The sequence below is a fragment of the Scaptodrosophila lebanonensis genome, unplaced genomic scaffold (assembly GCF_003285725.1).
Source record: "Scaptodrosophila lebanonensis strain 11010-0011.00,11010-0021.00 unplaced genomic scaffold, SlebRS2 tig00000024-arrow-pilon, whole genome shotgun sequence".
NCBI classification, from domain to species: Eukaryota; Metazoa; Arthropoda; class Insecta; order Diptera; family Drosophilidae; genus Scaptodrosophila; species Scaptodrosophila lebanonensis.
The window spans coordinates 1334754-1357821 of record NW_022060538.1 but is presented as its reverse complement, the minus strand read 5'-3'; the positions used below and the strand labels follow the sequence as shown (position 1 = coordinate 1357821).

At 37.8% G+C, this 23068-nt stretch overlaps 2 protein-coding genes and 1 non-coding gene across 6 annotated transcripts; 1 reads left to right on the top strand and 2 right to left on the bottom strand.

Annotated features, from left to right (window-relative positions):
* Positions 1-509: 509 nt before the first annotated feature.
* On the top strand, positions 510-12318 carry LOC115621263 (phosphatidylinositol 4,5-bisphosphate 3-kinase catalytic subunit delta isoform). Its single transcript, XM_030514862.1, has 9 exons — positions 510-628; positions 1699-3418; positions 3491-3688; positions 9630-9836; positions 9912-10499; positions 10575-10881; positions 10946-11116; positions 11185-11304; positions 11368-12318. The coding sequence occupies exons 2-9, from the start codon at positions 1926-1928 to the stop codon at positions 11494-11496; spliced, it is 3213 nt and encodes a 1070-aa protein (XP_030370722.1). The 5' UTR covers positions 510-628; positions 1699-1925; the 3' UTR covers positions 11497-12318.
* A 1254-nt stretch (positions 12319-13572) lies between these two features.
* On the bottom strand, positions 13573-21033 carry LOC115620771 (protein hairless). 4 transcript variants are annotated; one of them, XM_030514178.1, is made up of 5 exons: positions 20903-21033; positions 18733-19631; positions 18501-18674; positions 15747-18257; positions 13573-15409 (listed from the first exon to the last, which is right to left on the bottom strand). In XM_030514178.1, the coding sequence occupies exons 2-5, from the start codon at positions 19439-19441 to the stop codon at positions 15381-15383; spliced, it is 3423 nt and encodes a 1140-aa protein (XP_030370038.1). In that variant the 5' UTR covers positions 19442-19631; positions 20903-21033; the 3' UTR covers positions 13573-15380. The 4 variants fall into 4 exon arrangements, with proteins under 4 accessions (XP_030370038.1, XP_030370039.1, XP_030370040.1 ...); XM_030514179.1 differs by having other exon boundaries at positions 20842-21009; XM_030514180.1 differs by lacking the exon at positions 20903-21033 and adding an exon at positions 20148-20759.
* A 298-nt stretch (positions 21034-21331) lies between these two features.
* Trnal-uaa lies at positions 21332-21415 on the bottom strand. Its single transcript has one exon. It is a non-coding gene; the product is annotated as a tRNA-Leu (tRNA).
* Between the last annotated feature and the right edge of the window lie 1653 nt (positions 21416-23068).

The following is a 23068-nucleotide window of genomic DNA, read 5'->3' as shown; positions in this document are numbered from 1 at the left end:
GATCCACATCTATTTATTTCTTTTATTTAAAAGTTTACATGTTGATTATGTGTTAGCGAAATTTTCACTTTTGTTTACCTCTGCGCACAAAATGCACTAAATAACTCCCCCCCACTCAATTTGACCAATGTTGCCCTTTGTAAAAAAGTATTGATATTTTGCGTCGCCCTGGCATATAATGGTGCATCATTATCATTTATGAAGTAACACCCTTTTCCCTGCCCCTATTCCTTAAAATTACTAAATATAATCGCGCATCCATTAAACTATACATTTTAATTATTTAACGAAAACAACGCTTTTATTTCGTCAGGCCATCGGAGTTCGCAGCTGTTTGCCTTAGCAATTTTATTATGAGTTTTTAAAATTTAAGGGAAATGTAAAAAAATGCAATTTAAACTTTTTAATTTTGTATAATTAAAATAAATACATTTATCAGTTTTGAACATGTTTTCAACTTTTATTTATCGTCTATCAATAACAGTGCTGCCAATGCAATGAAAGACTTAGTGCAGTGTTGACCTCAGTTCTAAACTCGTAAATACACAAATAAAAATAATAATAACAATAATAATATAAGAAAAATATTGTGCACCCAAATAAAAATACCGTGTGATCTGCTTTATTGGTATGAATTTCGCTGGCGTAGCATTGGGTACTGCAGCGATTTTAGCTGTGTCTGAAATAAACTGCGCAGCTACCCAAAGGTCTGACCTAAAGCAGCCAAATAAAACAGGGACTGTAATGAAATTTCAGAATTCCTAATCAGGCTGAGCCCAGACACATTAAGAAAATTAGGGCGGTGCGATCGCGACTTTACGGACTTGCGACTAGGAGATACGACAGCCGTGCCGCGTAACTATTTATACCCTTACCTTTTAGAAGTATGCAAGCACGCACAATGTGTTTGAAACCCATAAAAGTTGTAAACAAGAGGCGGGTGAAAAATGAAATTACAGTTTTTGGTTAATAGAGTTATACTTACTTTATTAGCATAGAGCTACACCATAAACGGATACCTTTACTGAGTTGTTGAGGAATCTAGAAATTAATCTGTAGCAGAGTATACAGAGTCCGTGCACTGCAATGTACATATGTATGTATGTAGCTGCTTTTCTTGTTTTCGCTTATGACTCGTTCGGGTGCTGGATGTGCCTCGCTTCTGCTTTCTGCCGCTAGTCTCGAGCGGCAATATGGTACCCGCCGCAATGCATGATTCATACTTAATATTATATTAAGTCAATGTTTTCGGATAAGTTCAGGCTGAAGTTTCAATTGAGATATTTAAGTATGTGTCATACATTTTCTAATAAACTGCTGCTTTTGAGAGTTCTGGAATTTATGTACATAAGTTCTCCTTTAGTTGATGGAAAACCATCTGAGAAACCCATTTGGATTAAGTTCGCTTAATATTTTGTCTAGGCGTTTCTTCTAATGAAATGTTTGACTCACAATGCAATGCAATATTATTATAATGTTATAAGATATTTAATAATTTTAATTTATTTCTTTCACACTCATAAAACTTAAAAAGTTTCTTAAAGAAAGCAACAACAAAAAAGTTTCCTTTCTAAAACGAAGGCAACGATGAGTAATTTTTAAATAAAGTAAAAATGCGTGAGAGTGTTAATATTTAAAATATTTAGCTACATATGGAACCATATTAATACAAAATAATTGACCGTTTCCGTTTTACAGACATTAAGATTTTGCTGCTGATTTGAATGGGGAACTGTAAAAATGCCGTAACAAAAACGGAAATGTGTAAACACCTAAACGAAAACCACGGTAGGGCATTATTAACAACAACAAGGGAAAAGCACGAATAAAAACTGCAAGCAACGATTAAAAGACATATAAGAACGCTCTAGTTAAATAAGCACACATTCACCCACGTACATACATACACACAGAAACCGATCGCCATGTCACTACTACAGCCACCGCTGTGCACCCCATCAAAGTTCTCCTTCAGCCTTTGGAAGAACGATCCGCCTGATATTGTAGATATAATATGCCTAATGCCGAATGGTCTGGTGCTGCCTTTACGCATGAGATCGATCGCAACAGTCCGTGAGGTAAAAGCAGAGATGGTCCGATCAGCCAAGCCCCGACCGCTTGGTTACTTGATCAAGGATGCCTGCGATTACGTGGTCAGTGGCATATCGCCCTTCAGCATCGAGCCCTATATAGATGAGACAAAAAGACTGTGCGAGGTTCAACCTTACTTCTGCCTGCTGTGTCTGGGTGAGCGCACTGATGCCAGCACCCTATCCAGCGACTATGAGCTAACGAAAATGGTCAACACAATGATTGGCAAGCCATTTGATCACCAGAATGCAAAAGTCACACCTGAGATCGATGACTTTCGGCAAAAGATGTCCCATATTTCTGAAGAAATCGAAGAGGAGCGCTTGCAGTACACATGGCAGCAACACCTGCTCTACGAGCATCCATTGCGTCTGTCCACCTCAGCTGAAATGCCCAATCCCATACGTCAACAACATCCTAACTCGGCGTTTCTGATCGTCGTTAAAAATGAGAACGATCATTCAACATTTACACTATCGGTGTTGGAGAGCGATACGCCGCACTCTTTAATAGAAAGCGCGCTCCAGAAGATGAATCGCTCACAAATGAAGATTAACGATCGCGCTTCCGACTATATACTTAAAGTGAGCGGGCGCGATGAATATTTGTTTGGCGATCATCCCCTGATACAGTTTCTGTACATTCAGGAGGCACTCTCTGACTCTGCGGTGCCCAACGTATTGCTGCTTTCGATAATACGCCTAGACTCCTATATTAACCATCCCAATCACAACGAGAGCAGCACGTTAAAACGAGCACCTAAGCCTAAACGCGAGATTGCCCATGGGCCGTTTCCACCTTTAACTGTGTGGGATATGGACGGTTATTTCACACTAACTTTACACATGATCGGCAATGTTAACTACGATGGAGGGCGTGCCCTAAAGGTGGGCGTGGACGTGGGTCTATACCATGGCGATCGAAAACTGTGCATCCACCGCACTGTAGACTCGCCTAGTTGCAATTCACGAAATTATACTTTCGACAAAAAGCTAGAATTTGATATATTAATGCGAAACCTGCCGCGTATGACAAGGGTATGCATTGTCATATTTGAGGTGACCAAAATGTCGCGCTCGAAAAAGTCGTCGAACAACAAGGACAACGTTCTGAAGGATATCACGTATAACAATAACAAAAATCCACTTGCCTGGGTTAACACTACACTATTCGATTACAAAGATCGACTGCGGACAGGGATCCAAACACTCTACACATGGACCTATGCCGACGATATACAATCAGACGAAGTGTTTCATCCGCTAGGCACCATTGAGTCAAATCCACGCAAGGATGAGTGCGCCGTCGTGCACTTGACATTCCTCCCGTGAGTGAAAGTGCTAACAATATTCTTTGTGTCCAACAATCTTATTTGCTTTCATTTTATATACAAATTCAGCAATGGCGCAAAAAGCTTACGTTTCCCCAGCGAGGATACGGTGCTGAAATATGCGGCAGATCGCGCCCAATCCAATCGCGATACACAATCACAGAGTGAAACTGTAAGGCCATTGGCTGACCTTCTCAGCAACTACACAGGACTGGACAAAATCTACGAAATGCATGACCAGGATCGTAATGCTATATGGGAGTACAGGTGTGTATTATTTGTTAAATAGTGTAAAAAAGTATATGTACATATTCTTGAAAGGTTGATATTTAATGTCTCGACTTTGTGTAGAACATCAAAAAATAAAACAAACTCGTATAGCGCACACACATAAGACATCTTTGTGGAAAATTTGAGATCTAGATGATCATACGGACGGACAGACAGACATAGATCGGCTCGTCTTGTAATGCTGATCAAGAATATATATACTTTGTGGGGTCTGCCACGCCTCCTTCTGTGTGTTACATACATACATTCGCACAAAACTAGTATACTCTTTCATCCTTTGGGTTCAGGATATAAGGAAGGATTGCTAGACTCGAGCGGGCTCAACTCTTAAATAACCTGTACCTTTTTAATTAGTTAAATAACTACATTTCATAAAAACAAGTAGAAAAGCTAAAGTCGGGTGCCCCGACTTTGAAATACTCTGTGCATATGTTTAGAAAATTTACAGAAATGAAATAAATTAAGAAAATTAAAAACCAAATTTTGATCGAATTTACCTCTCGGTATTTGAACTAACGTAAAGGGTGTATAATTGCACATTTACAAAGCAATTTTGTCTATTTGAGTGTATGTTTGTCTATGCGCGTCTATTCGTGTCTGTGTGAGCATGTTTGCAGCCAACCAAAGCACCAACATCAACAACAGCTGCGGGACCTCAACCACCTCGCAACGTTTACAATAATTATAGAAAACAAAAAAAAATTTTGATCGAATTTACCTTTCTCGGTATTCGAAGTTCGAACTCACGTAAATGCTGCATAATTGCACATTTACATAGCAATTGCGTCTGTGTGAGTGTGGCATACATACACGCATCTATTCTGAGTAAACATGTTAGCAGTCAACCAAACAGCAACATCAACAACAGCCGCGGGCAGCGCTGCAGCAGCAAATTTATTTATTGCTATAACTTCTTGTTAAATCGGTCTATCATAGTGAAACTTGGCATACGGTCACCTAATCACCCACTGGGGGTATTTTCCACGTTTGAGTTCAAAATTCCAAGAATTACGGGAGTTACGATTTGTGGGGGAGAGGGGGAAGGGAGGTAAATAAACAAAATACACTTTTTCTGCGTATTCACATAAAGCTTGGACTTAAATTTGGTGTCCCTTATAGTCTCCGAGATATAGGCGATTATACGAAAGGAAAATCGGGAAAACCCCCATAGGGGGGAAGTGGGGCAGAAAATCAAAAAAATAAAACAAACTCGTATAGAATACACACATAAGGCATCTTTGTGCAAAATTTGGTGTCTCTATCTCTTATAGTCTCTGAGATCCAGGTGTTCATACGGACAGACGGACGGACAGACGGGGCTAGATCGACTCGCCTCGTCATGCTGATCAAGAATATATATACTTTGTGGGGTCTGCCACGCCTCCTTCTGCCTGTTACATTTTTCAGCTCCCGCAAACCTAATATACTTCTGTACATCAATTTTGTATCAATTTTGCTCAATTTTTCGACTTTATGCCAAAAAAAACGGATTTCTGGACCACAGTGCATTGGCCCAAATAGAACATTACATTTGTCGAACATCACAATTTGTTGATATAAAGTTGTAAAAAATAAAGTTATGAGTAAAACGAAACATATAACAAGTAAAAAAGCTAAAGTCGGGTGTCCCGACTTTGAAATACTCTGTACATATGTTTACAATAATTATAGAAAATAAAAAAAATTAAGAAAATAAAAAAAAAAATTTGATCGATTTTACCTCTCTCGGTATTCGAACTCACGTAAAGGGTGTATAATTGCACATTTACATAGCAATTGCGTCTGTGTGAGTGTATGTATGCCTATGCGCATCAATTCGTGTCTGTGTAAGCATTTTCGCAGTCAACCAAACAGCAACATCAACAACAGCCGCGGGCAGCGCTTGAGCAGCGCTGCATCAGCAAATATATTTATGGCTATAACTTCTTGTTAAATCGGTCTATCATAATTTGGCATACGGACACATAATAACTAACTGGGGGTATTTCCAAAATTTTAGTTCGAAATTCCAAGAATTACGGGAGTTACGATTTGCGGGGTAGAGGGGGGAGGGAGGGGAATTCCAAAATATACATTTTCTGCGTATTCACATAAGGCATCTGGGACTAAAATTTTGTGTTCCTAGGTCTTATAGTCTCCGAGATATAGGCGATTATACGAATGGAAAATCGGGAAAACCCCCATAGGGGGGAAGTGGGGGGGAAAATCAAAAAAATAAAACAAACTCGTATAGAATACACACATAACGCATCTTCGTGCAAAATTTGGTGTCTCTATCTCTTATAGTCTCTGAGATCTAGGTGTTCATACGGACGGACAGACGGACAGACAGACAGACAGACAGGGCTAGATCGACTCGTCTCGTCATGCTGATCAAGAATATATATACTTTGTGGGGTCTGCCACGCCTCCTTCTGCCTGTTACATTTTTCAGCTCCCGCAAACCTAATATACTCTTGTACATTTCATGTACAGAGTATAAAAATATATATAATTGACGCAATTCTTGTTTCAAATAAGTACCACATACATAACTGTGTGTTAATTAAACAAACTTGGCGAAAATTTTGTGTCGCCGATTGGGCAGGTCTGTGTGTTATGAAATATGAATGATAATAAACTGCCATTTAAATATTCAATACGAACCAGCGAAATAAAATGAGAGTACATTTTTGTACTTTCTGAAATGCTAGTTTTTTCCAAGGGAAAACATAGATTGTCACAACAGTACGCAATTTTAGATCAATTTATGGAAGTACTATACACCCTGTAATTGCGAAAAAATCGAAAAGATGTTAAAATAAATTTAATTTGTAATAAGCAACATTCTTTTGTGGGATCAGATACGCTTCTTAAACATTTGTGTTGTATTTTTTCAAAAATTAATTGGCGTTTCCGCAAATACTTACGGGCTAATATTAATGCAAATGGCATAATTGTTTTGTAGTAAACGTAGTACGTTGCAGAATTTAAACACAATTAGTCGGTCAAATGTACTCATCGACAGTCAGCTGTTGGTGGCACCTGAGTACGTTACAGGATTTTTACAAAATTAGTCAGTCGAATGTGAGCGTTAACAGTCAGCTGTTACTGACAGCTGGCTTGGAGGGGAAGTTGAAAAAATGAAATCTTTCGAAGTTCTGTGGGATCGACGAATTTTTTGGGAGTTTTCAAAAGCAACTAGGTATGTTAATCGAAGGGAAAACATCGATGTTGATGTACATCGGTGTCTCTTTATAAAAAATCGATGCGTGGTCGATGCATTGCAAAAAAACATCGATGCATCGATGTTATAAAAAATTAACTTTCCATAGAAAAAAATCTATTATTATGGAGCTAATCAACATAGATGCTTGAAATATAAAATGTTTATATATCAAGAGAGACTGTCATAGCATTTTACTTAATGTTGTTAATCAAAATAGTACTCGTAATATTGACTTTTGATGAACTTGTATGGCTTACTTAAAAAAAACTGATTATATACAGTTTTTAAAACAATGACGCGTTGCAGCTACACCTCTTAGGCATATTAAGTGTGACATTACATACGAAAAAAAGTAGATCAAATACCTAACAATATAAAATGTATATTATAAAATACACATTTTAACGAAAATATCAAATAATATATAATATAAATATACCTTCTTCTATAAACCACACAAAGAAATGTGACCGCCAAACAAAACATGAATAATGTTCGATGTTTGGACAAACATCGTTAGCATAGCTCTGTACATGAAATGTACAGAAGTATATTAGGTTTGCGGGAGCTGAAAAATGTAACAGGCAGAAGGAGGAGTGGCAGACCCCACAAAGTATATATATTCTTGATCAGCACGACGAGACGAGTCTATCTAGCCCTGTCTGTCCGTCTGTCCGTCCGTATGAACACCTGTATCTGAGAGAGTATAAGAGATAGAGACACCAAATTTGCACAAAGATGCCTTATGTGTGTATTCTATACGAGTTCATTTTATTTTTTTGATTTTCCGTCCCACTTCCCCCCTATGGGGGTTTTCCCGATTTTCCTTTCGTATAATCGCCTATATCTCGGAGACTATAAGACCTCATGCGCTGCCTGCAGCTCTGTCGGCAGCGCTGCCCGCAGCTGTTGTTGTTGTTGCTGCTTTGGTTCAACTTTGTGCTGCATACATACACGTATATAAACACGCATAGGTACGTGATGTAAATGTATGCTGTTAAAACTGAACATAAACATGTATTCTAATTTAATTAATTAATTAATTCATTCATTTTTTTTTTAATTTTTTTTTTTTAATTTTTCTTTTTTGTGGAGAGTACAGGCTATTTTACTTTCGGGCTTGCTCGACTGTAGCGTTCTATCTTGTTTTAATTTCTATAATTATTGTAAACATATGTCCAGAGTATTTCAAAGTCGGGACACCCGACATTAGCTTTTTTACTTGTTTATAGCCTGTACCCAAAGGGTAAAAGGCTATACTAGTTAGTTGTGAATGAATGTAACACACAGAAGGAGGCGTGGCAGACCCCACAAAGTATATATATTATTGATCAGAATGACAATTCGAGTCTGTCTGTATGAACGCAAGGATCTCAGAAAGTATAAGAGCTAAAATAACCAAACTTGGTATCCAAATTCTCCTGAGCCCGAGAAAGGAGGAGCTTGTCAATTTTTTCTGATGCATCCCCCACTCCCCCCAATATTCACGATTTTCTATAACTCCCGTAATTCTTGGAATTTTGAACTAAAATTTGGTAGTCACATCCAGTTAGTAATTATAAAGTAAAGTAAAGTAATTATATATTCGTATACCAAGTTTCATTATGATAACCAGGCCCAAGCTGTATCCGCAGCTGTATTTGTTGCTGCTTTGACATAATTATGTAATGCACACATATATATGTACAAGTACACAAACACGCATATACACGATTATGATGTAAAAGTATGTATGGAATATTTTATATTTAATTAAATTAATTAATTAAATGTTTTTAATAATTTTTTTTGTGGGGTGGTACAGGGTATTTAAGAGTTGAGCCTGCTCGACTTTAGCATTCCTTTCTTGTTTGTTTATTATACCCTGTACCCAAAGGGTACAAGGGTATATTAGTTTTGTGCGAGTGTACAGACCCCACAAAGTATATATTCTTGATCAGCATGACAAGCCGAGTCGATATAGCCATGTCCGTCTGTCTGTATGAACGCAAGGATCTGAGAAAGTATAAGAACTAGAATAACCAAACTTGGTATACAGATTCTCCTGAGCCTGAAAAAAGACGAGTTTGTTCATTTTTCCCGATACACCCCCCCACTCCCCCCTATTCGTGATTTTCTATAACTCCCGTAATTCTTGGAAGTTTGAACTAAAATTTGGTAGACATATCCAGTTAGTGATTATATATCCGTATACCAAGTTTCATTATAATAGGTTGATCAGAAAGAAAGTAATAGCCATATAACCAGACCCAATGCACACATACATACATATGTACAAGTACACAAACACGCATAGACACGATTCTGATGTAAATGTATGTATACATGTATGGAATATTTTATATTTAATTTAGTTAATTAATTAAATTAATTTAATTTAATTAATTAATTTCATTTAATTTCTTTTTTTGTGGGGTGGTACGGCGTATTTAAGAGTTGAGCCTGCTCGACTTCAGCATTCCTTTTGTTTTGTTTTTTTGTGAGGTGGTATCGAGTATTTAAGAGTTTGTTTCAAAGTCGATGCACCCGACTTTAGCTTCTCCACTTGTTTTACACAAAACTATGTACTATACATATGTAGAAGTATGTACTTTCTTAATGAATACAAGTATGTACATATGTATATTTTCTGTATATTATTATATAGTGTATTTAGTTATTCAAATCGACTGCACGCATTATTAAAGTTATTGCATTCAATGCTTACAGATATGAAATACAACATGAATTTCCGGAGGAGCTCTCAATACTATTACACTGCGTATATTGGAAAGAGCGTGATGATTTTTCCGAAATTTGGTATCTACTGAAACAGTGGCCAGTCATCTCCTCTGAACGGTCACTTGAGCTTCTCGATTATGCTTATCCCGATCCGGCTGTGCGTAAATTTGCTATTAAGTGTCTGCAAAATCTAAAGTGAGCTTCCAACGAATATTCGAGTTTTTAAATTAAATTATACCTTTACTATTATTATTTGAATTGCAACCACAGAGATGAGGAGCTGTTGCTCTACTTGCTACAGCTGGTCCAGGCCATTAAACATGAGTCCTACTTGGACAACGAACTAGTTGTGTTTCTATTAAAGCGGGCGCTTCGCAATCAAAGAATTGGTCATTATTTCTTTTGGCATCTGCGCTCGGAAATGACAACGCCCTCGGTGCAGACGCGCTTTGGTCTGCTGCTTGAGGCTTACCTAAAAGGCTGTAAACATCATGTGACGCCGCTGCGCAAACAGGTGCAGGTGCTGGAGAAGCTAAAGCAAGGATCCGTGCTCGCTAAGAAGGGCAATAAGGAAAAGGTTCGGAATTCACTGCTACAGTTCTTAAAGGATCCGCGAAACACAAGCGTCTTTAAGAATATCAAGAATCCGTTGAATCCAAGCTTTCGATGTAACGGCGTCGCACCAGACAAATGCAAAGTAATGGACTCCAAAATGCGCCCACTTTGGGTGGTGTTTGAGAATGCAGATTCAACGTCGAACGATGTATACATCATTTTCAAAAATGGTGACGACCTGCGACAGGATATGCTTACGCTGCAAATGCTGCGCGTCATGGATCAGTTATGGAAACGCGAAAAGTTCGTATTTAACAGTAAAAGGCATTTATTACATATCAATCACACATTTTTTATTTTTCTCTGCTCCGCTTGCAGCATGGACTTCCGCATGAACATCTACAATTGCATAAGCATGGAACAACGTCTGGGCATGATTGAAGTGGTGCGCCATGCCGAGACTATAGCTAATATTCAAAAGGAGAAGGGCATGTTCTCGGCCACGTCGCCATTTAAAAAGGGCTCACTCCTCAATTGGCTGAAAGAACACAACAAGCCCGATGAGAAACTGAACAAGGCCATTGAAGAGTTTACTCTCAGCTGTGCTGGCTACTGTGTAGCCACCTATGTCCTCGGCGTCGCCGACCGCCATTCGGACAACATAATGGTGAAGCGCAATGGCCAAGTGAGCATTTGACATATTCATATTCCACGGAACATTTTCCACTAATACATAATTATTTTGCCAGCTTTTTCACATAGACTTTGGGCACATACTCGGCCACTTCAAGGAAAAGTTTGGGGTGCGACGAGAACGTGTGCCCTTTGTGCTCACACACGACTTTGTCTATGTTATTAACAATGGCAACCTTGAGCGCGACTCAAAAAATTTCACCCATTTTCAAAAATTGTGCGAAGAGGTGCGTAAAACATAATACAATTTTCCTTTGTTTGTTCGAAATCTGAAATCACGCTTTTATTTGAACAGGCCTTTTTAGTTTTACGCAAACACGGCTGCCTTATTTTATCACTCTTCTCAATGATGATTTCAACGGGCCTACCGGAATTGTCCTCAGAGAAGGATTTGGATTATCTGCGCGAGACTTTGGTAAGTGATTGAGGCGTTGAAAAGCCTACTTCTGCTGTTTAACCGCTGGACTTTATTCTTCAGGTGCTGGATTACACGGAAGAGAAAGCGCGAGAACATTTCACAGCGAAATTCAGCGAAGCCTTGGCCAACTCCTGGAAAACTTCACTCAACTGGGCCTCACACAATTTCTCAAAAAACAACAAACAGTAAAACGATACCCACAACGAAATAATAGCTGCAAATTTTAATTAGTTTCGGCACTCCGCAATTAGTCTTTTATGATACTTATCTGCTTCTACAAAAAACGTAGTACAACTTTACATAAACCGAGTTCAAAACAATGTGTTCACTATGTTAGGCCAAAATACACACACACAGCCCCATATAAAATACATGCAATACCATTACTTTTGACTGCAGCTATATTATTTGTAGTCAAGTAAATGCATATACGTACATGTATATACATATTTTATATACAAGTTTTTGGTTGCTATATTTTGATAAAATTACGCTTAAACTGTTGCGTTCATCGAATTGCAAATTGAATTGAATTGTTTCAAAATGCGCGAATTTCACATAACACATTCAACCTATTAAAGCACAACCACACTATATAAAGATGTAAAAAACGAAGAGTTTATTTCTATACTAAAGTTCAAAAATATATATTATTGTAATTAAAATTGCGAGGTTAAGTTAAGAAAATTGTATCCTATTATCATATATTAATTGTATAATTATTAATAAGCTCTAGCATCCTTCTGTATTTGTAAGTTAACGTTTTTTATTATGCTTATTGTCGAATGTGGCAAAGAAAATATTGTTTTGGTGTTTTGTGATGTTATGTTATTATTATAACGTATTTTGTATATGGCTGGAAAGAGAAAAACAATTCAAATATGCGATGTATACGCGTATATTAACCTACACTTTATATTATTGTCGTACTATTTAAGTCGGATAATTAACCTATAAACATATATACACACCTATACATTTATATAACTGTAACCGAATCAAGAAATAAAAATAATGTGCTTCTACGATAGACTGTATTCAAAAATAATAAACAATTTTGCCTTATTTCTTTTTAATTAAATTAATTAAATTACTTTTTTGTGAGGTGGTACAGGGTATTTAAGAGTTGAGCCTGCTCGACTTTAGCATTCCTTTCTTGTTTTATTCCGTTCATTTATTATAATGTTATTTTGGACTAACAAAAGCCATCGTTAAATGCGAAAAAAAGTGTACACTGACGAAAATTGATTTGATGGTGTTTAATAAAATACCTGAAATCCACAAATAAGGTACTGCAACATTCCAATACCTTTTCGATGTAGTCTCATGAAGCACAAAATTTTCCCCTACAAATCTTTAAACATTCTTCAACGTGTACTTTGACAGCTTAGGACAGCCTTTACTCATCGAGGGCAATGGTAATTATAAATTAATGATTCTTTTAATTTTTTATAAAATTTTATTTGACATCAATAGTTAAACATGTATACATATATAGTTTTATATATAAAATATATTAATTTGTTAAACACTAGTTCCTTTCATTTTACTTTACACTTATGTTACTATCAGAGAAGCAGCAGTTATAGGTATTTCTAATGTACTATTTGAAACCCCCATGCGGAATATTCAGTAGAGTTTTCGATCTCGTGCATGAAATCATTCGCTTCGGTAGACACAGAGACAGATTCACACGTAATAATTAAATTAAGACCGTTTAATGTTCATTAACCATTCGCTTCGTACTCAGTACAGAAGCAACATATATATATATATATATATATATATATATATATATATATATATATATATATATATATATATATATATATATATATATATATATATATATATATATATATATATACATATATATATATATATAAGAACCTAGTTATCTACCTAGTTTGCTTATCAGTATCATGGAATATTCATGGAAATTTGATTAATGTTCGTTTTGTTTATTTTATTAGCTAACAAATAGCCATTAATGCTCCTTCCTTGATCTCTCTTATGGAATCGTCAATTTCTTATTCACTGTGTATACATATATAAAATATACAGCGTATGATTAAAATTTTTTATAAAAATATGTTCACTAACGGTATTGGTACATTTATATATATTTAAATATTTATATATTTTACGTTCTTCCCGTCCTAATAGTTGTGTAAAAATACTGTATTTACAAAAAAATTAATTGTAATTACTATGTAAACAGTTTAATAGTCGTTTTTAGAATATAAAAAATAATTTAGAAAATATGAGAAACCGCTTTTTTGTTGTCTTTTTAACTTTAGGAATAGTTTTCACTTTAAATATAAAGTTTTCATTTGTATTTGTTTCAGTTGTACGAATTTGAGTTCTTGTTTTGGTTCACTGCATTATTATTTTGTAAATATTTTGTATCGCATTTTGTACATTTTTTGAAGTTGATTACAATTTTTGTTCTTGCATTTGTGGCCGACAATGCATCTGTATAAAATAAATAAGCCCCATAATACCACTACCAACATAGTAAGTGTAATACAATTTCAAATTGAAACCTCGTTAAATATGTATATATTTATTATCCTAAATAAAAAAGTGGTTTATTAATTAGGAAATAAATGAAAGATAAGTACAAAGCCCCGATTTAACGTCCATGCTAATTCAGTATCTTTCAAATTGGGGATTTGCAATCAATCGAAATAAAATTGCAGTTAGTTTTTTCATGCCATTTTCGCACTCACATTCCCAATCTATACCGTAAAGCCCGTAATGTTGCCTCTTTACTTTTGAAATAAAGAGTATTTAAAATTTCAGTATCTGAATTTGCAGGCAGTAGATAAAGATTTTTACAAAACACACCACAGACTTAGTACAGTTTAGAACATTTACGGACAGTCATGGATTCACAATTTAAACAGTACACGACATTTCTTAAGCACTTTATCCGTAAACTTATTATATGTTCTAGTTCTTGTGAATTCCACATGGGTATGAAAGTTATTTAAGCGACAATTTGAATTAGATTTTACAATTAAAAGATGCACCAACTTTTTCTTAAAGCTCCTAAATTTCTCAGTATTATAATACCATTTATAAATGTGGATAAATGCAACCGATTTTTGTGATCATTTAATAATTAGTCGTATCTTTGTAGAAACAACAAAACGGTTCACTCCTTCAAATGCATTTTGTACAGAATATTAAAAAGAGCAGGAAAATCAGTTGCAGGAATACATTCAATATCTATTTTTTAATAAATCCTATGATTTTTTTAATTTGGGGATCTACTTTATACAAATTATTGTCAGCACCTTTTTTTTATAATTTGTGTAATTTGGTTATCTATTATGTCATACTAAGCTTTAAAAATAACTGTAAACAGTTATAGGGTACATTCTGAAAATCATTTGCTACATCCTCTTTAATAATTTCCGGAACGTACCAACGCATTTGTTACATTTTTATTATAGTTTATGGTTCATATTTTTCTTGATGTATCTCTAGTTCTCTTTCCATTTTCAAAGGCACACGCATTTTAAAAAAATCTGATTTGTTGTTAATGATGCAGTGATCATCTAAAGTTTCAGTCTGTTTCAAGGAAATGTTTAGATGCAAAAAATAACCGTAATTTTTTTGTTTTTCATTTTCTTTTTTTTTTGAGATTCCTTAAGATGTTTCAGTTTACATCCCATAGAAAAAATTAATTTTAATCATAATTGTATGTGTACTTAATTTAAATTGTTTTGCATTTTGAATTTATTATTGATTAAGCAATATGTCAGATATTTCACTTGTGTAACTGATTGTATAAATAGTTTTGTGAGAGGGTTTTAGCATTCTGAGTTCCTTTTTTTTTCTTTTCTTTTGATTTTGTTTAAATTTTCCGGCCTTAAACTTATATAAACTAATCTATGTGGGAAAAACAATTAAATTACGTGCAATTAAATAGTAATTAACTTAACATTAAAAATATGCATATAGGTATTAAAATTTTTTCTTAAGAGCTACTAGTGCTGTTAGTGCTTAACTTGAAGGGACGCACGCTCACTTAGATCCACACTGGGGCGCTGGCAGCATGTGACTCAGTGTTTTGATAGATTCAGGGGTAAGTCTGTAAAAACGAGTAAGAACACAGATGATTAATTTATTAATAATATAATAAAAGAATAATTCTTTCAATTGATGGTACATTTTGTTATTTCACAGTTATCCTTTATCTTCTTAACTTTATGTGGGTGTAGGAATAAGCTGTATCGGTGCAAAGGTTGTGAAAATGAGAATTAAAGATTCAAACAAATTTACAAGCGAACAGACCTACACTTCGATAAAGTTTATAATATGCCATAGAGTCAACCAATCTTTGGATTGAAGAAGCTTTTCTTTTCGTCTAATTCAAATCAATCAAATGGAGTCCTCTTTATAGCACAATTTTAATAAAACAAACTCACCTGAACTTAGTTCATTTCTTAGATTACTATCATGAAACATTGCGGATTGTACTGAGGAGCTGCTTGCGGATGGCAGCGCATAGCTATGCGCGCTGGATGAGGCGGACGCGTTGGAATTGGAGGCTGGCGAACTGTTGCTGATGCGATGACTGGACGCTGTTGCAGACAAGTGGTCAGTAGAACTATCAGTCAGTTTTGGCGTATGATCTCTGCGCTCGAGCGCAACCAGATGTGTGTGAGGTGGAGACAGGCCGTGTGGTCCAGCATGTGTCATCGGTGGGGCCTGCGTGGGTGGTGGTGGTGCCCCTAAGGCGCCCGCAGTTGCTGCAGCAAACACATTAGCCGCACCATTGTAAGCGGCCAAAGTATGGAAAGATGTCGATGCTGGATGCGGATGTGGTGGTAGCAACAACGATGCACTGGCCGGATAATGATGCATCCATTGCGAATTGTGTCGGAGCGCCGCCAGCGTCGCTATATATGGGTGGTAGAGCGAGGGCGAAGCAGACGTAGAGCCCGTACCATTCAAATGAGGCGGATACATGTAGTACTGTAGAGCTGAGCTCGTGGTAGCGGTCGGAGAGCCACGCTGCATATGAAGTTGAGTGGTATGCCGTCGCTCGGGTGACGCTGTGTTCCGCTCCACAGGCGAGGGACAGCTGGTGTTAGCCGTGCCGCTGCTACTGCTGGCAGTGGGCGATGCGAATTCGCGGCGTATTGATGCAGTCTTTTTGGGTACAGTTCGTGGCGTGGTTGCAAGTTCGCGGGGCGAAGCAGTTGATGACCGAGGCGGAGATAAATCTTGCGAAGCCAGCGCATGTGCAATGTGCGGCGAGCCAGTGGCTTGTGATCGTGATGAAACACCCGCTGGCGCCTGTGTGGGTGAGCCCCCGTACTGCGAGCCCAAGCTGTAGGGCGCATAGAAGGGGTGTTGATGTGCATGATGATGCACCTTGTAGTTCTCCGGAGGCGTGCGTCTGCCTCCATAATCCATTGGTACGCTTGGACTCCGCTGCGTATGCGCCTCCTGCAGTGGGGAACCAGCGGCGGCAGCATACGGCGGCGATCTCTTTTTGCTTGATAAATGCGACGGTGACTTGCCACCACCGCTTCCATTATTACCGCCAACTTCCGGCGACTTAGGTGAGCTGAGCACAGCACGTGGATATTGAGCATAGAGAGCATGATGCATGGTCGTAATGGTGGCTGGTTGATCATTGCTCTTCTTCGACGAAGAGGAGCTGCCACCGAGCAGAGAGTGTATGCTGTAGGAGCTATTGAGTCGCGTCGGTGCCGACTGTGTTGGGGCGCACTTGTCCATCTGATTACTTGATGTGGAAGCAGCAAGGGGTATCAAAGTTTTGGCTACCGGTGGCGCCAGATTCATGGGCATGTTATTGCAACGCGACGGCGATGACTTGGCCACCGTACCAGGCGCACTGCTACCCCCTTTGGCCCGACTACGTTTACCACCTGCACCGCTGCCGTTGTTCATACCACCACAACTATCCTCTAGTGACACCTTCTCGAATTCACGTAATATGCGCTTGCGCGGCGACACATGCTGATGATGGTACTCGACTAGACGGCTGGCTGCCGATGATGACGATGATGATGTCGATGACGTTGACGGTGGCGAGACCTTGTGCGCCAAGGAGTGACTTAGACTACTACAGATGGCTCCGCCACCGTTATTACCGCTTGCTCCTGCTGCTGCCGACGCTGGTGTCTTGGACAAAAGCTCTGAACGTGCTGGCACGCTGTCGATTAATTTCTGTATTATGATGTTGAGCTTAGCTCTTGGTTTATGCTTTTTAAGTCTTTTTTCTTTTAGCTCCGCTGCTGCTGTTGCGGTCGTCGTCGACGTTGCTTCACTAATTGCCTCAAACTTTGTGCTTTCCTTGTCCTCCGTCTTCATGTCGCCATTGAATTGAGCTACACTGCCATTCATGTTGGACGTTCTTGCCCCTGCTGGATCATCAACTATTACAGACATGGCATCGTCATCTTCGCTCGTATTCATTTTTTCAACACACGCTTCCTGTTCGCTTTTAGCTTCTACATTCTTGTCCCGATGATCACCCTGTTCATGCTTTACACTTGCATCCAAAGGCAACTTCGAAGCCTTTTTACTTTCGTCGTCGTCCACTTCACTGACTGTCTGATCCGTTTCTTTCTCCTGTTTGATTCCTTCTTTAGTTTCAGTTTCCTCAGTGTACGCTGCACCCTCGGTAGCCTCGGCTTTTAATGTGTCATCGCCATTCTCCATTTTGATACCACGCTCCACATGCTCGAACATAGGTTTTTCCGTTGCTGCCACCGGCGTCAGTTCATAGGGCCGACGACGCTTTCGGAGCGCAGCCTTTATCGCACACTTAGACAGGACAAAGTGTTTCGGCCGCTTGTAATACAGTGACAATTCTTTGGAAATATCACGTCGAGGTCGTGATTGCTTCCACGGCTGATCTCGTTGCCAAGGCGATGACTGTATAGAGCTGTTGTCATCCGAAACTGCAAAACAGACAATGATTAATAAAGAATACTAAATATAGTCTAATAACGTGTAATTGTTAAATCAGTGAAAATATAATAAGAACTTTTAGAAAATTTATAGAAAAAAAGATTCCTTTTTCTCTTTCGATATAAGTATTACAAGAAAATTTAACCTTATGTCGCAAACATCACCATCATCAAACTATTTCGGTACTGTGGCCAAATGAACGTAACCATACTTTATAAATTATTGTCACTTACAGCTCAGCGATGTAGAATTCTCGTTCTTTGGATATGTTGCCGTCACAGCTGATGTGGGCGTTACTGTGGCTGAGGTGGCCGCCGAGGGCTTCCGGAAAGCTTTGCGCGGCACCGACACCCAGCCCCCTTTCTCGCCATCCTTCGAGCGTGCGAGTTCCAATATGAATTTACCATCTGCCAATACAATACAAATATAAATAGGATTTTCTCCAGCAGGCAGTGAAAAGCTTACTTTGAAAGAACTGCAAGCGGCCACCATAGCCGGCCATGCTGTTACTATTCGTTGATATCGGATGCCTGCCCATATCAAAGCTGGTGCTATTACTGCTGCCACCACTGCTGCTATACTTGTTGCTCTTTATTGCGGCCATTGATGGGCTGGGAGCCGCAGAGGCAACATTGTTTACAGCGCTATAATCAAGCACGCCGAGCACATCGGCTGGCGGCTTGGGCGCTGTAGCAACAAGTACAGAGCTTGCTGCCGCCGTTGCAGCTGCCGCTGCCGTGGCCGCCATTGTGTGGGCAGTTGCAGCCAATCCTGTGCTGCTGTTAGTGCTATTGTTTGTTGTCTTTGCTGACACATGCGGCAAAAAGCCATTGGATGTTGCTCCCCCAACTCCCACTCCGGTCGCTCCTGTCTTTGCTTCAGTGCGAGTTAGTTCTGTCGCTGGAAAACGCGACGGCGGCAGTGCGGGCTGTTGAAATGTTGCAGCAGCTGCTGTGAGGAAAGATGCTGCCGCTGCTGCATTTGTGCCATTTAAGCCATTTTTAAGTATAAATTTTGCAGCCGCCTCTGCAATTATGCGTTCGCTATTACTGCTATTATTGTTGTTATTAGTATTGTTATTGTTGGCGCCGATGCTGTTGCTGCTGCTGTTCGTTGCAATGTTGCTGCTTGTGCTGATTTTGCTTTGATTACCGTTGCCGCGCTCATCGGTCATTTTTGCAGCCGTGCCAGCAGTGCTGCAACATTTTTACAGCGTACTTTACCTATGTAGGGGGCTGCACTTGCAATTATTTTCTGTTTTCAATTCTTCGTTTCTTTTTTGTTTTATTTTAACACCAACACTTAGACACCACCATGGCTATACAACAACAATTTTGCCTGTTGTTGGTGCTGTTGTTATGAAGCTTGAACGGGGGAAAATGGATAGAATGAATTGCTATATTTGTTTTGCTTTTACGATTTACGAGATTTTTACTGCGATGCAGTTGTATTTATTATTTTTTGTTCCCATTTAGTTTTTTATATTTTGTGCTCCGTTTTTTTACTCAACACATTACACACGCACGTACACACATAAACAATTTCCACATTGGCTCGAGCACTCGCTGTTACTTTACTCGTTCGCTGCACACAAACACACACGCACTCACACACCTACGCCGACAGACAATCCTCTGGACTCTCCGAGCGAGTGTCACGCTCACACCCAAGAACGGTTGCGTGCTCCACAACTGCCATTTTGTTTAATTTGTAAAATTTGTTGTAATAGAATTACATACATACACCAGCTAATTTAGAAACAGGACAACTTTAAATTTTTCCGTAGGTTAGTGAACATATTTTGGGCTAGGACTATTTGAAAATATGCATCTGTGAAACATGCAACAGACACACGCACATCAATATGTGTATATACATACATATAGAAGCCGCTAATTGTAAAAACGCCGTTCTGATGAACCGGCAGTTCTGTAACGCTCGTTAGCTTTCAATTTTGTTCAACAATCTTTACATTTTAACAAATTTGTCATATTATCAGCCTATGCTCATGCAATGGACTTCGGACGTACATACATATGTACGTATGCATGTATATACATATGTACATATACTAAAGCATATGTTTTTAGATGCTGCGCCACGAATTGAAAACGCAGTGCACTAGCTCAAATTTGATTTCATTACACTTTTTCATTAACTTTGTCACTGCACACACAAGTACACATCTGTGATGCACAATTTTATCAGTATTTATTTATTCTTACACGCTTATTTTTTTGATCGCGCACAAACATTGTTTTTGTTGTAAGTGCTGTGCTCAGAGCGCACAGCCGTAAATTGCGGCACGATTTGACGCCGTTGCATACGTAAATATTGCCGGCTTGGTACAACACTGGGAGCGTCTGCATATTATTTTTGTGCTTGATAATTTGACATTTTATTTGATTGCACACAATTTTATAAATTCTTTCAATTTATTTGTTTACACTATCCATTTATAACACACCAGCCACATTGTCGTTGCAAGCGATTGCGTCGCAGAGCACGACAAAAAGCACAAAATTCAGTGGAATGAAGTAGAGGAGATAATATAAAAAAACGTTCTCCATTTACCAGTCACAAAGATTTTCACATTTTTAAACCAAATGCGCGCAAAAAATGGCCTATCACTTACACTAAAACATAGTTGCGAGTTTGTCAAAGTCTTTGCACGTTTTTTAAACTAATAAATGATTATGGAAATGGGCGAAAACTTAATATAAAAAATTATCAACGAAAAATGCAGAGCGGAGTGCAAAGCATACACGAAGAAACCAACCAGTAAGCAGAAGAAGAAGCACAGCGGCGTTCGTTTGTGTTCTGCTGACGTCGCGAGTAGCGATGAGGTCGTGTATGTTAGGAACGAACGTGACACGCGCCTGAAAGAACCACACCGCTGACACAATGCATTTGAAAACAAAAATATTTTAACGCAAACACTTAAATATATTTAAGTTCAAGCGCTTTTTTTAAAATCAAATATAAAGGATAAAATTTCTATAATAGTAAATAAGTATAATTAATTAATTTAAAAAATAAAAATAAATGCAATTTCACTTTTAATTGTCAGATGTGGGGTTCGAACCCACGCTCCCTCTCGGGAACCAGAGCTTAAATCTGGCGCCTTAGACCGCTCGGCCAACCTGACTATGCCAACACAGATGACAAAGTGCCATGTTAAATGTATTCATTAAAGGTGAAATTCGTATACTTGAAATAAATAAGAATTTCCACCTTTGTTATTGTTTTCCTATGTAGAATCCGTTAGCCAAACACATGCATAAGTAAACACTTATTTATAAATATGTTGTTGTACACTTTATAAATTGTATGCAAAATGTTACAAAAATAATAATGCTAATAATAATTTACAGCACGCAAGGGTCATCAGTCTAAGAAAACCGTCTTGGCACACGATTTTCAGCTAGCGTAACAAGCAAGGGTGTAGGCAGGGGAGTATAGGAGGGGGCCGTTGCCATATTTTTGCCATATAAAGTCGACCACACGTTCATTATTATGACGCACTATTTCGCCTTAAAATGGATCTAAGTTGGATTTGTAGAAGTTTTTTCATTGATCATATGCAAAAGTTCTTTGTTAAATTCATCGTGCATTATTTAATTAAAATTTCAGGGACTGTAATCATTATGTGTTATTAAAAAAATTACAAAATAATGATTATTTTTTAATTTTATTATTTCGCTCACAGTTTAATGATTAATTTTGAGTTTTACTTTAAAAATTAACCAATAATCATTAATCAAATTTAACATTTTTAATTAATTAATTTTTTTTTAATTCACAAAAAAAATTTATTTTTTTTAAATTTTATTTTATTTTATCTTTAACTATTAATTATTTAATTTTACAAAAAATATTTTTTGTAATGAGTCCGGCGTAAGGTTGCACCTTAGACCCGATAACACCAATTTAAGGGCAGAAAATGCCCATTCGACACTCACTTGCATTGAATATAATTCTGCCTGTTACATACATTCGCATTTGTGATTTAAAAAATAATTAATTAATAAATTAATTATTTAGTTAATTAAAAATTAATAATTTAAAAATGTTCCCCTTGACTCACTGATTAAGGATATATATAAATTTTGTCCTTAATCCCTATGAAACAGATAAAATTTCAGCTTGAGTTTTATTTTTGATCAAAAAAATAAAACTCAAAGAATAATCATTATCTTATAAGTTTTATTTTTTTGCTCATCAATAATGATTATTGGTTAATTTTTAAAGTAAAACTCAAAATTAATCATTAAATTAAAATTTATAAATCATGGTGAAAATACATAGATAATCCTTAAAAAGGATGTCAGTAAATTCCTCGCTTTATAAAAGTTACTATAAGTGAATGATTTTTTCGTTTAAAAAAAAACAAAATAATCATTATTTGCGGTCCCTACAAAATTTTAATTTTTTGGGCCCGCCCTTTGGTAAAAGCTTCCTACGCCCTTGGTAACAAGTAACCGCCCTGTTCTCCAATGAGTGCTGACCAACAGCTAAAAGGACACCTACAAAGAACAACAATCGAGGCGCAATAGCAAAGCAAACACGCACTACAGTAATACTATGCAATCGTGAACTGCCATTTTGCATGCGTGAGCTACGACCGAACCTGTCGCAGGGGAGGTCGCAGGGTTGAGTAGCTATAGCAACTTTTGGCAAACAATAAGGGATATGGCTGGCGCTCTCCCCAGTTTAAGGAACTTGTTTACTTACCTACCTGCAATTGCACACCCTGACATAACCGTCGACAACGACGCCGAGCGCGACACCGATTTCTTGG

Excerpts from the sequence above, each read along its gene's own strand:
- LOC115621263 (XM_030514862.1), top strand. The coding sequence starts at position 1,926 with ATGTCACTACTACAGCCACCGCTGTGCACCCCATCAAAGTTCTCCTTC. Across the intron at positions 3,689-9,629 it reads AATGCTATATGGGAGTACAG|ATATGAAATACAACATGAAT; the intron begins GTGTGTATTATT and ends CAATGCTTACAG. Across the intron at positions 11,305-11,367 it reads ATTATCTGCGCGAGACTTTG|GTGCTGGATTACACGGAAGA; the intron begins GTAAGTGATTGA and ends TTTATTCTTCAG.
- LOC115620771 (XM_030514178.1), bottom strand. The coding sequence starts at position 19,441 with ATGACCGATGAGCGCGGCAACGGTAATCAAAGCAAAATCAGCACAAGC. Across the intron at positions 18,258-18,500 it reads GAATTCTACATCGCTGAGCT|TTTCGGATGACAACAGCTCT; the intron begins GTAAGTGACAAT and ends TCTGTTTTGCAG. Across the intron at positions 15,410-15,746 it reads AAGAAATGAACTAAGTTCAG|ACTTACCCCTGAATCTATCA; the intron begins GTGAGTTTGTTT and ends TCGTTTTTACAG.